The sequence below is a fragment of the Aethina tumida genome, chromosome 1 (genome assembly GCF_024364675.1).
Source record: "Aethina tumida isolate Nest 87 chromosome 1, icAetTumi1.1, whole genome shotgun sequence".
NCBI classification, from domain to species: Eukaryota; Metazoa; Arthropoda; class Insecta; order Coleoptera; family Nitidulidae; genus Aethina; species Aethina tumida.
The window spans coordinates 3,102,236-3,115,561 of record NC_065435.1 but is presented as its reverse complement, the minus strand read 5'-3'; the positions used below and the strand labels follow the sequence as shown (position 1 = coordinate 3,115,561).

The following is a 13,326-nucleotide window of genomic DNA, read 5'->3' as shown; positions in this document are numbered from 1 at the left end:
ACAGTAACTAACTCGAACAGGACATTTAATACATAAGACAAAACACAACAGAGCAATCATTATGATAATTTTTTTAGATTTTATCAATGAAATGTTTCTTGCGCTGAATAACCGCATATTTTTTCCACCAAACTGGCTGCCGTCAACGTACTCACTACCTTACAATAATAATGCTTCCACACAACGACGATTAAAAAAATAAATTAAACATGCCGCGTCGAGACAAAGGTTGTCATTCATACGGGACAAGGAACGGTTTTTGCTGTGTCCACCCTGGCCGGGGGTTTAATGCTTGATTTCCTGTCAACGTGAGAATTTCACCCGTTTAATGTGGTTGATTAAATAAAAGTAATTCCGGATGAACTCCATTGCAACTTTGGAGGAAAGACGAGGGTCTTTCCTCCAAAGTCGCAATATTTGCGAAGAAACCAGCGGCAAAAAACTAATCATTCTTGATGTTCAAGTGAGTTTAAGGTCTGCAGTACTCCCTGTATACAATACTGATAAAGCATCTGCTCGTGGAGCTTCTCCAAACAAGAATAGCACCAATTTCTACCTCCGTTGTCATTCTCCTCACACTCATCTACCCGGGATAGTATTTCTTCTTCAGCTCTAGGGGTATATTTACCCCTATAGGGTCTTTAACAATCTTTGTGAAGAAACCAGTGGCAAATAACTATTCGGTCATGATGTTCAAATGAATTTAAGGTTTTCAGTACTCTCTGTACACGATACTGATAAAGCATCTGGTTGAGGAGATACTCTAAACAAGAATAACACCAATTCCGACCTTGCTTATCATTCTCCTCACACTCATTTACCCGTGACAGTATTTCTTCTTCAGCTCTAGGGATGTATTTACTCAAAGAGGGTCTTTAGTAATCTTTGTGAAGAAACCAGTGGCAAATAACTAATCGCTCATGATGTTCAAATGAATTTAAGGTTTTCAGTACTCTCTGTACACGATACTGACAAAGCATCTGCTCGAGCAGATACTCCAAACTAGAATAAAACCAATTCCGACCTTGCTTATCATTCTCCTCACACTCATCTACCCTTGATAGTATTTCTTCTTCAGCTCTAGGGATGTATTTACTTCTAGAGGGTCTTTTGCAATCTTTGTGAAGAAACCAGCAGCAAATAACTAATCGTTCTTGATGTTCAAGTGAGTTTAAGGTCTGCAGTATTCTCTGTACACAATACTGATAAAACATCTGCTCGTGGAGCTTCTCCAAACAAGAATAGTACCAATTTCTACCTCCGTTGTCATTCTCCTCACACTCATCTACCCGTGATAGTATTTCTTGTTCAACTCTAGGGATGTATTTACTCCTAGAGGGTCTTTAGCAATCTTTGTGAAGAAACCAGTAGCAAATAATTAATCGTTCTTGATGTTCAAGTGAATTTAAGTTTTTCAGTACACTCTGTACACGATACTGATAAAGCATCTGGTCGAGGAGATACTCCAAACAAGAATAACACCAATTCCGACCTCGTTTATCATTTTCCTCACACTCATCTACCCGTGATAGTATTTCTTCTTAAGCTCTAGGGGTGTATTTACCCCTAGAGAGTTTTTAAGAATCTTTGTAAAGAAACCGGCGGTAAATAACTAATCGTTCTTGATGTTCAAGTGAATTTAAGGTCTGCAGTACTCGTTGTACTCAATACTGATAAAGCATTTACTCGTGGAGGTACTCCAAACAAGAATAGCACCAATTCCTACCTCGTTTGTCTTCAGGATCAGTCCATTAATCACAATGATCATTATATTCACAGGTTTTTACTTTTTAAATAAAAAATCAATTTGACCTGGAAAAAGGTATGGAATATTGTATCAAATCCAATTTTTAAAAATATTCCATACTTTTTTCCACCACTGTATATTATTTTGAATTGAGCTGGACATGAATATAACAATTTTTATTTTGAAAGGAATTTTTAATGATTAAATATCTGTTACTTAATTTAACATTAACACTTTTTATATTATACATTCTTATTTTATAATTTTGGCCCATCTTTTTAGATTTTATCAATGAAATGCTTGAACACAAAACGGTTTAAAAATTAATTAAACAAGCCCCATCAAGACGTAGGTTGCCATTCATGCGGGACAAGGAACGGTTTTTACTGTGTCCACCCCATCCGGGGGTTTAATTCTTGATTTCCCGTGAACGTGAGAATTCCGGCCGCTTAATCCGGCCGGATTAAATAAAATTTAAAAGCAATTTTCCATGAAAAGAAAAAACAAAAATGGAAAAGTAATTTCGGCTGAACTAGATACGTGGAAAAAACAAAACGCAATTAAAGGATATAAATAATACAGGGGGTCGTAAATAATTTTTTTAGCACATCCGTGCATTTATATGGTAATAAATTCAGTAAAATATTAAATTAGAACGAAGAACAAAGTGAATAAATAAAAGGTGTTTTTCAGACGGCAAAAATTTAAAAATCAAATAAAAAGGAATTACAGGATGTGTATCATAAATAATAAATTTAGCAAATGTGATTAAACAGCATAGTAGTAGTGACATCTAGAGCATTCATGCTTTTGTTGTTCGTCCCGTGTTTCCCAAAGGAAATTATAAAATACCTTCGCATCTTTTTCGTTCATTCCCACTTCACTCCATTTCGACTTCTCACTATTGCATAGACTCCAAATAAAATTGCAAATATACTTTATGCTTGTTTGTTTCAAATTAAATTGCACTCGTCCTTTTTTTTTTAATTCCTCTTTCAGCACCCGGATATCGCAAACGGCTCCCGCTTTTAAGTGCACCTCCTTTGACACTCCAGCTACGTTTTACGCGAATCAAGAAAATTACTCGTCTCCGACCAGTCTTAATTAGCCACCCAAAAAATTGCAATCAACATCTTTAATACCGTTCGAAGGCAGTTCCTCCGGTGAGCCGGCAAATTCGTTGCAAAGAATCAGGTGTTAAATTGTGCCCAGCCACCCCCCCGGATTCGTGCGGCGCAAAATTTCCGGCAATCAATAACAAAGACGCTTAAGCCCATGTCATCAAGTGCCCCCCCCCCCGTTCGTTCGGGAGGGGGTGAGTGTGCAACACACAAATATTCTAAATCCCCAATTTATTCGCTCGTCTCTTTTTAATTTGTGCCGCCGTTGCGCCTCCGTCTCTTACGTTCCTAATAAATAATTTAAATTTAATCTTTCTGTTTTCTAAGTAAATTCAATTACGGCGGAATTGTACGGGCTAGATTATTTAAAGATTTCTATCGACATGTGCGCGCGTATAACTAATGTATTTCGGCTGGTGAGATTTCATCTAATATTTAATATATCGGCGCGTTTTTAACGTAAAAACTAAAAATTCCCGGCAACGTGATCGTAACGTGTTTTTGCAGTTATTGGGGTCAAGGAATCAATTTATTATAATAGACAAATTTATAAGTCTGGAATAATTGTACCAAAATTTTTTTCAAAAATTATTAAATATGAGGAATTTATAAAAAACATGTCCACATACATATATATTTTAGTATGAAATCTTTGTTAAAAAATTATATACATGGAACATGGAAAATCTAAACATTTTGTAATAGAATAATTATTGTTTTTAATATTATTATTATTCATTATTAAGTATTTTTTTAGTTATATGTGTAATGCATCAATTTTTCACATAGTTTAATATATTTATTTACTAATTTTAAAGTAACCATTGATTTAAAAGTAGACTTTTTACATTAAATAAATTTTACAAAGGCACCTCTATTATCTTTTTCACAAAACAAATTTATTCATTTTCTAAAACCCCAAAGCAAATTTTATTTTTTTATAGTGACCTCTACCTTAAAGTAGACTAATTATTGATAAATTCGATTCAAAGTAATTGAGAGTTACAAAAACAATTTCTTTTTTACCTAAATGTATAAAAATATAATAGTAATACATTATTACAATTAGTTTTACTTTTAAAATAATTTTTAAAAACTTACAAATGGATATGGGTAAATACAAATAGCGACATCTATTTTAAAACAGAATAATTATTGTTAAAGTTTTTCAAACCAAATTAGAGATGATAAATAAAATATTCATATTTTTCTATAAATTATAAAAGAATAATTAATGTATAAGTATATTTTAACTAGATATTTTTTTTAATGAATTTAATAAATTATTTTTTATAGCAACATCTATCGCCTTACCTGCAAAATAAGTTTATTCACTTTACAAAAACCCCAGATAAAATTTTATTTTCAAGTGACATCTATGTTAAAGAAGACTAATTTGTGATAAATTTGTTTCAAAAGAATGAGAAAAACAAAGTCTTCTTTATTTGTTGTTACCTTGTTATGCATACCATATAAAGTCTGTTAATATTACTAGTAAAGTATTACTAAGTAAAAAGTTGACGTATTTTTTTGTAAAATAATTCTTGAAAATTCACAAAAGGATTTGGGTAAATTTGCTAGCGACATCTATTTTAAAATAGAGTAATTATTGATAAAATTTTTCCAAATAAATCAATTTCTTCTTTTCTGTAATGTATCGAATTTTTAATAGTAAAATGTTCACACGTTTTTTATACATTTGTCAACAAATAATTAATATGTGAAAGTGTATTATAAAAAGTAGATATATTTTTAATGAATTCAACAAAATATCCTCAACAATTTTTTCTATATAGCAACATTTATTATCTTTTTTGCGAAATAAATTTATTCACTTATAAAAACAGGGCAAACTAATAATTGAAAATGAGAAAAATATTTTTTTTTTATTTAAATGTATTACATTTATTTACAAATTTTAGAGGAATAAATAGTATATGGAAATATATTATAAAGAGTAAATATATTTTTAATAAATTAAATAATTGTCTATTTTGTATAATAAATTGAATCATTTTTAAAAAATCCCAGCGCAAATTTTATTTTCTAACGACATCTATGTTAAGGTAGACTAATTAATGATAAATTTGATTGAAAAATAATTGAGGATGATAAAAAATTCCTTTCTTAAATGTATAAAAATATAATAATAACAATATACTCTCTCAATTACTTTCTATTTTTGACATACAATTTTTAAATGATGTAATTAATATATTTCGTATATATTGCTGGCAACATCTATTTTAAACTAGAATAATTATTGTTTATTTTTTTCAAAGGGAATGAGACGTAATAAAATAAATCGATTTCTTCTTTTCAGAAATATGTCGAATTTTTAATTGTATAATAACACATTGTTGCCAAATTTTTTATACATTTGTCATCGAATTTTTAAGAAATAATTAATATGAGTAAATATTATAAATAGTAGACATATTTTAAAAAAAAAATCAACAAAATACCCTGCAAATTTTACTGTATAGATACATCTATTGTCTTTTTTACAATATAAATTTATTCACTTTTAAAAAACCCCAGAGCAAATTTTATTATCTAGCGGCATCTATTTTAAAATAGAATAATTATTGTTAAATTTTTTCAAAGGAAAGGAAAGGTTATAATATAATTCTTTTGTGAAATGTGTCGCATTTTTAATAGTCTAATTATCACAGTGTTGACATCTTTTTACATTTATCAACGAATTTTAAAGGAACAATTAATATGTGTAAAGTATATTAAAAAAAAGATATTTTTTACTGAATTTAATCCCCAATTAATCTTTTATGTACTTTTTGGAAAATAAATTTATTCTTTTCAAAAGTTTGATTAAATTTTATTTTATAGCAACATATATCAAATGGAATTAATAATGAGAATATTTTTTCATTAATAATAATAATAATAATAATAAATTGTCACAATGGCTTTTCACTTTTCGCATGTTTTTTATACATTTTTGTAAAGATGTAATATATTTCAGCATAATATCGTTGTTATAAATCTGCTAGATATATTATATATGTCGTAAGAGTTAGTTCTAAAAATATGAGACACGGGCATGAGGGAATTCTGACTTGTTTATGGTATCACTTTAAAGACAAAGTAATTTTGTGGAAACTTTAAAACGGATATTTTACAACACACAGAAGGGGAGAGTTTATAACTTTGTTCAAAATTTCTTACACTCAATCAATTTATGTGACAATTATAATTTTTCTTCTGGATGAAATGTAAAAAAAATTTGGCACACATGTATGTAAATTGCCCAATTTTAGTTTATGTAAATATGCAAAATATAACAGTCAGTCTATCGACGAGTTACTCTATGATTACATATTCAAATGAATCTAAAATTTCGTTGCAAATTTCTATCGACATTTAATTATATGGTTTTTGATTCTGACATTTTTCCATATTTTATAGTATGCATTTAATCTAAAGACATGTTTTGAACAACAATTTGTGTTCCGATGTTACAATATAACTATAAAAAAACAACCAAATTTGTTTCTACTGTATATTTATTTAAATAAGTAAAAATGACCTTAACTAACAATAAAAACTATTGCGTCAGATAAATAATTTAAACTAGAAAAAAACGGCTAGACATTACGAATTAGAATCTACTAGATTTTAGTGTCTGTCCTGATATCCATATCTATTCCGATCCACTTCGGAGTAAATCCTTCTTTCGGGGTTCTTCTTAATCTCTTTAACATTAACATCGGTCGAAACTTTCAACGGATACGAATCCTTGTTTCTATCGGTATCGTAACGTGACTTAGGCAAAACTTTCGGATGATATCGGTCTGGGTAAGGGTAATATCTGTCATCGTAGCGATCACCGTAATTGTATCTATCCCTCAGATCTACATTCGGGGGTGTCCTTGTTATATCTGGCAGTGTGGCGTAATATATTATCCTTTTGCGTTTCGGGTTGAACGAACGTTCCCTGTCGTAGTAGTTGTCGTAGCGGGAGTCGTATCGGTCCTTTGGAACGTCCATTTGATAATAGGGATCATATCTGAAAGGATATGGGTGAATATATTGTTAAATTGATGGTTTTTTTGGTACCTGTAATGATTGGGCATTGGATCGTAGTGTCTGGAGTATCTGGGTTGATAATAATCCATTTCCCGGGACGTATCTCTAAAGTAATCATTTCTGTCAAAGTTTTTTGCCCGTGCTTCTCGTTCGTAGCTTCGTGGCATGCCAGACTCCAGCCTTCTTTGGGTGACGAAATGTACCCTTGGTGCTCGTACACTCTCCGAAGATGCTGGAATGTTGTCGTCGTAATGTATGGAGTCACTCCTTCTTACCGGATATGGCTGCTTCATCCATGATTCTTTGGTGCGAGCTTCCCGTGAGTCAAACCGCTTTGGGTCTAAGGTGAGCTTCTCCAGAGGTTCGTCGGACTTGTGCTCCCTTTTAAGTCTGCTACTTTCCATCACGTTTTCGGTGTTGCTGAAATGAACACAAAACAAGGATGTCCACATGAATGATTCTCATCCTTGTTAACAGATAAATGTATGTCTTACCTCATATCAACTCTTTTATCTTCAGATTTACTAAGAGCTTCCCGTTTGAATCTAATGAAATCATTTATTAGTAAATTGCTGCTAGTTTCTTGGTCGTCTACTAACCCTGCGCTAGTACTTTCGACTTTCTCAGTGGTGGGCACATCTTCCAAAACACCCAACTCCAAAGGTTTGCCCAGGTGTTTCTGTATCACCTCCGACAGAACCGAAGGGCTCACAGTACTTGTGGAGGTGGTGGTGGTGGTGCTACTACTGTCCACATCCCTCCGCGGTCTCCCCTTGTTACTCTCTTCTGCTCGTCGAAAGCCACCAGGCTTTGGTATGTTCCTGAACCTATCATTGACTAAACTGTCACTCTCAACCTCCCCATTCAACGCCTTCATGTATCTAAAGAATTGCATCTTCGGGTCCTCCAAGTCCAAGGACCTGGACAGCCTAGGCAACAGCTCCAAGTCCATGTCGTTGTCTCCATGTTGTAACGGTTCGTACGTCTCGATCGGAATATCCTCGATTTGCGGATAATTTTCAGCGTATATCGGCACCAGGAAGATGTAGAGCATGTAAAGACCCATGGCTGAAAGAATGTTGCGCAGTTTTAGTAACGGCACACCGAAAATGTCTTTCATCAAGGTTGTGCGATTCGAATGCGTTGACCTGAAGCAGTTTTGTCATTCCGGAAGCCGAAGAATGAACCGGATGGACCCGGTGGTCATGGATCTGTTATTTCACACCACGCTCGTATAAATTTAATTGTTAGATTTTTTAAATATGTATGTATACAGTAGTTTAGTCAAAACTCTTTTATTTAATGTAAACTGTTAATATTAATTTACTTTTGTTTTTTTATATAGTTTTATACAGTCCTACTGTTGTTACATACATTGTATGTATTGAGCTGGACATAAATATAGCAACTTTAATTTAATGATTAAATATGTGTGATTTAATTTGACACTAACACTTTGTACAATATACTTTTTGTTTTATAATTTAGGCCCATCCCTGTGGCATAGACTCGACCATTTTTCGAATATACGAGAAGTCTATATTTCTTCAAGCTTCTTGAATTGGTGTGTGAACTTCATTTCTTCAATATATGAAAGCAAATTGTTCCTTAATATATTCCTGTACATAAATCAGTATAAGGGGGCCCACCCCAGAAGAAATTAAGCATCCCCATAACATAATTGACCCTCTTCTATGTTTCACTGTGGGTATAACAATTTTTTTGTGTAGTTACATCATTTTTTTATAAATTAAATTTAGACTCGTCACTAAACTACTCGTTCCCACTATTCCGTGGTCCTAAGCAAGTCAAAATTGCACGTTCACATTTTTAGTAGAAACCAGGATTTTTCTTGTAGGTGTGAGAACAAACAAACCCCCATCTGGTAAGTGGATGATAGTGGTATGGACACAACAATAACAGAAAAAACAACAAACATTATAAGTATTGCCATTCAATTCAAGTAGTACAGCTCATATTTTTAATATATTTTTATAACTTGCTATAATTCTGTCCACTACTGTACTTATGATAGAATTATATTAGTAAATATAAATTTCTAAATTAAAATAACTGGAAGTTTAATAATAAATAAGATGAGGGTGGTAATGAACTAACTGTATGACATAGAGTAAGAGACTAAAGTTTGCACAAGAATATATAAATTATCCTCTAGAATTTTGGGGAAGAGTACTTTGAAATGATGAATCCAAGTTCAATGGAATAGATGGTAAAAAATGTTTGTTGTCCCCCAAATAAAAGTTTAAATAGACTACAAAAACACAGTGGAAGAAACGTTTTGGTTTGGGCATCCTTTTATTGACATGGTATAGTACCATTACAGAAAATTAATGGTAACATAAACTGTCTCATGTATACAGATATTAGAGATGTAATAGAACTATTTGCCAACGATAATTTACCAGTTATTTGAATTTTTATACATAATGATCCGAAAACATTCCAAATTGATCAAAGATTAATCAGAAGAACTTTCCGATTGGCCAGCGTAAAGTCCGGATTTAAATCCAATTGAAAACTAAGAGATCGACATGAAGTCTCAATTAAAACACCAAAAACCATCAAATTTAGATGAATTATGGTTATTAATTGGAGAGTCGTTTAATTCAATTTCAAACGATCGCTTCCAGGCGGTTATAACCATCAAAGAGTACTCAGTTCAGTGAGTGCTATTTCCGTGATCACCTACATTGCAATTTATTTTGTTTAAAATTGAATTCAAGTAAAAACTATTATAATTTAAGCACAAAATGATTAATTGTTGAAAGAATATAGTGCAATATTATAATAAAATAATTAATTAACATTAAACATTAGAAACTCACCCCAAATATGTGTCATTTCGTTAAAAATAAATTCACAAAAAATCCAGCTACATTTATTTCAATGGTTGAAACTGCACCGTGCTCTGTGACATACTGAAGAAAGATCGAATGCGTTTTCCTGTTGAATATGAATTTTTCAACGTTACGGAAGAATCACCATGAATGGGACAATGTTCATTTAAACGCAAAACAAATAATGTCAATTGCACTAGCAGTTCAATGACGTCGGTTAAAAAGCGACCGTGACTGGAATAGATAGGAAATACGAAATTATAAAAGTGAATTTGTTAGGAAAAATGTAATTGGTTTAATGGCTGGGACTGTCAGACATTAAGATTACCAAACGAGAGAGGAATTGCATAATGTAGTTTTTACAACCGTAAGGTGCAAATGATGTAAAACACTCTTGTGTGTGTATTGCAGGATGTTCAGTAACAACAGAAATTTTACGGCATTGTACTAATGTCAATACACCAGTATTTTCGATATTGTTGTAAATTGTGGATCTGTGAGAACATTAGAGCATAATGTGGGTAATAGATTTGTAGTTTTGCAACCGTTCCATTGATTAGAACAATTGTCCTGCAATAATTGTGTTTGCAGTATAAACGCTGATTTTATTTTTGTCCTGATATTTTTGATTTTGGGATATTTTGTCAGTACTGTATCATTACAAACATGAACTTTCAATGTTACATTTATTGTTAATGACTTTTAACCTAAATCTATTGCCAAATTACCAATTAATTAACAAATAATCGTATTAAAATGTGTCGTTGTAAAGTGCATAACAAAATATTTCATTATATTTCATAATGGTCATTAAATTAATTTATAGTTTAAAACAAATACATATTTTATTCATAGAACGAGAAGTCGAATACTAATAAACATTTACATAATTAAAGTTGTAAACATTATGATAAATTTATTTATGAATTAAAACTAATTTAAACGTAATGAAGTTCGCAAATTGCCGTATTGTATTACCAATTAATTTTGTACATATTTATCAATATTCCATGCCATGTCTGGACTGGTCCATATCAGTATTTTGTCACAAATTATCAGCATTTCCTCAACCTACAGTGCAACAGAAACGAGTGGCCACCAAACTTTTAAAAAAAACAACGATTGATATTGTATCAGTTAAAAATAAATCGAATCAATTTATTTTGTCAACAATTCTGAATTATTTTTAACCTTACGATTAATGAATATATACAAAACATAAACGCGGTACCAATTGTATGTTGTAGTAATCCAATGCTTTAATATGCTTAAAAAATTTTTCTCGGTAACCATTACTGATAAATGGCAAGAAAAATGATAGTGTTCTTCAAATATGTTTTGCAAATATTATATGTTCGGTGCTCCAACAAGCCGGTTCGTTTTGTTGGTTCAATAGTGATAGTGTCACAAATTCCTGGGATAAGGTATGTATTAATGATTTCATTCATTCCGCACATTCTTGGTGATTTAATCATTGTTAATTACTGTTAATTATCAACTCAAATACTTTATTTATATTTAATATTACTAATAGTGATCATTTATGAAATGATCAATACTTCATTTGCTGTTTCCATAATGCTCAGTAAGTCAGACTATTGTATTTTAAAAATTAATTAAAAACATTTGGTGTTATAAATGCATAATTTACTAAAAGTTAACAATTGAACAGCTTTTAGACTGAAAGAATCCCAATAAATAAATGAAAAGTTGAGGACTTCTGTCACAAAAAATCTTCCCTAACAAAACACAGCATCACAGTCTCCAGGGATGAAATGGAATTTAATATCGAAGACTTTGTACTAGGCAGCAGTTGACACGAGAACGAATACATTAATTCCGACAAATTTTAAAGTCTCTAGTGTATTAAACCACATGTTATATATGGCGACACTATTATAAACACTACTAATTACATCTAGCATTACAGATTATAATGTCGACGAATATTTTAGTCCGTTAAAGCCTGTCAATATACAAACAGCGAGCGAGGTAAGTCATGAAATGTTCTATGTTTGTTTATGTTTACTGTGTTTATGTTTTTGTAGCCATGTCGCCGGACCAAATGGAAAATCACCTGGAAGATAATATACTCGAGCCGGGCTCGGAATTGTTTTCGTTCTTCGATTTTCTACCTTTGGAAGAAATCAAAAATAGTGATAGTGATAACAGTGATACGGACCGAAGAGACTGCTCAGTGCTGAACAGTGACGACAAGTTCCTGGACAGCATTCTGAAGGGGTTCCTCGAATCGCCCGAAAACAAAGACTTGCAATACTCGCAACTGGTACAAGAACTGTGTAGTGATAACAGTGTTTTACAACTCAATAGTGAGAACAATGTGATGGACAGCAACTCATCAAATGCAACTTCAGTACTTGGTGTGGACTTAGACATTTACTCAGACAACAATGTAATAGTGGACAATTTCCTGACCCACGACCTAGACAGCTTCTTCAACAACAACGAACCAGAACTGGACTTGGACTTGTCGACGCGAGTCAACGACTTCTACCTCAACACGCAGCAGGACAACTTGCTGACGTTCGATCAGCAGGACATCATCAGCAAGTTCCCCCACATGTACGACGAAAGGAACCGCCGAAGGCGCTCCCTCCTGTACGAAAGCCCCTACGACCCGAACAAAATCAAAGAAAACAAGACTATTTTCGACGAAAAGAGTGGCAGAAAACACGACGCTCTATTGTCCCACGACTACACCCACAAGAAGTCTGAAGAGGAAAAGTATTTCCCCTGCCCAATGGCCAACTGCAACAAGATCTACGCCAAGTCGTCGCATCTGAAGGCGCACCTGAGGAGGCACAGCGGGGAAAAGCCGTTCATCTGCAACTGGCAAAATTGTACGTGGAAGTTCTCCAGGTCGGACGAGCTGGCGCGACACAAGAGATCGCATTCTGGCATCAAGCCGTACAAGTGCGAGATGTGCGAAAAGGCCTTCGCCAGATCGGATCATTTGTCCAAGCACAAGAAGGTGCACAAGAAGAAGATGGCTCTGACTGGGTGTTACAACAGTAAGAAGCGCGGACGGTACAATTAATCGTTCTCAGGTTTACTCATATGTATCGTTATTTTATTTGTATTTGTATGAAAATATATTATATTCAGAAATGGTGTTTCGTTATAGGCAACCCTTCTAACAGCATAAGCAGTATTACGAAATAAGCGGTAAGGTTTAACAATTTTCAATAAAAATATTCATAAAAGAAACAATTTATTGTTATATTTATGTCAGATTATGGTCAAATATTTAATAAATTAGTAAATGCTAAAAATGGTTACATCTTTCTTAACATTCTATCAGAAAATTGTTTTAAAATGATAAAAAATATTTTATTATCTAAATTATGTTCCAGGAATCGTAATAAAATAACAATTATATACCTAAAGTAAATTATGATATATTAAAATAAATATTAAATTTAAATAAAATAAATAAAATATTTTTTCATACATAAGGATTTATTTGCATTTATAAAAGTTGTTTTATCAACAAAGAACATTTTATCATTGTATAATATCTAGATATATTGAA

General features: G+C 32.4%; 2 protein-coding genes across 4 annotated transcripts; one reads left to right on the top strand and one right to left on the bottom strand.

Annotated features, from left to right (window-relative positions):
* Positions 1–6,374: 6,374 nt before the first annotated feature.
* Positions 6,375–9,913, bottom strand: LOC109608324 (uncharacterized). Of its 2 annotated transcripts, XM_049970444.1 has the most exons (5): positions 9,762–9,913; positions 7,515–7,983; positions 7,410–7,460; positions 6,946–7,335; positions 6,375–6,895 (listed from the first exon to the last, which is right to left on the bottom strand). In XM_049970444.1, exons 1-5 carry the CDS (start codon positions 9,775–9,777, stop codon positions 6,505–6,507), a joined length of 1,317 nt encoding a protein of 438 aa, XP_049826401.1. In that variant the 5' UTR covers positions 9,778–9,913; the 3' UTR covers positions 6,375–6,504. The 2 variants fall into 2 exon arrangements, with proteins under 2 accessions (XP_049826401.1, XP_019880302.2); XM_020024743.2 differs by having other exon boundaries at positions 7,410–7,983.
* Positions 9,914–10,954: 1,041 nt separating this feature from the next.
* On the top strand, positions 10,955–12,946 carry LOC109608323 (zinc finger protein 846). Of its 2 annotated transcripts, none has more exons than XM_020024742.2 (3): positions 10,955–11,197; positions 11,704–11,765; positions 11,822–12,946. In XM_020024742.2, exon 3 carries the CDS (start codon positions 11,824–11,826, stop codon positions 12,829–12,831), a length of 1,008 nt encoding a protein of 335 aa, XP_019880301.2. In that variant the 5' UTR covers positions 10,955–11,197; positions 11,704–11,765; positions 11,822–11,823; the 3' UTR covers positions 12,832–12,946. The 2 variants fall into 2 exon arrangements, with proteins under 2 accessions (XP_019880301.2, XP_019880299.2); XM_020024740.2 differs by having other exon boundaries at positions 11,446–11,765.
* The last annotated feature ends 380 nt before the right edge of the window (positions 12,947–13,326 follow it).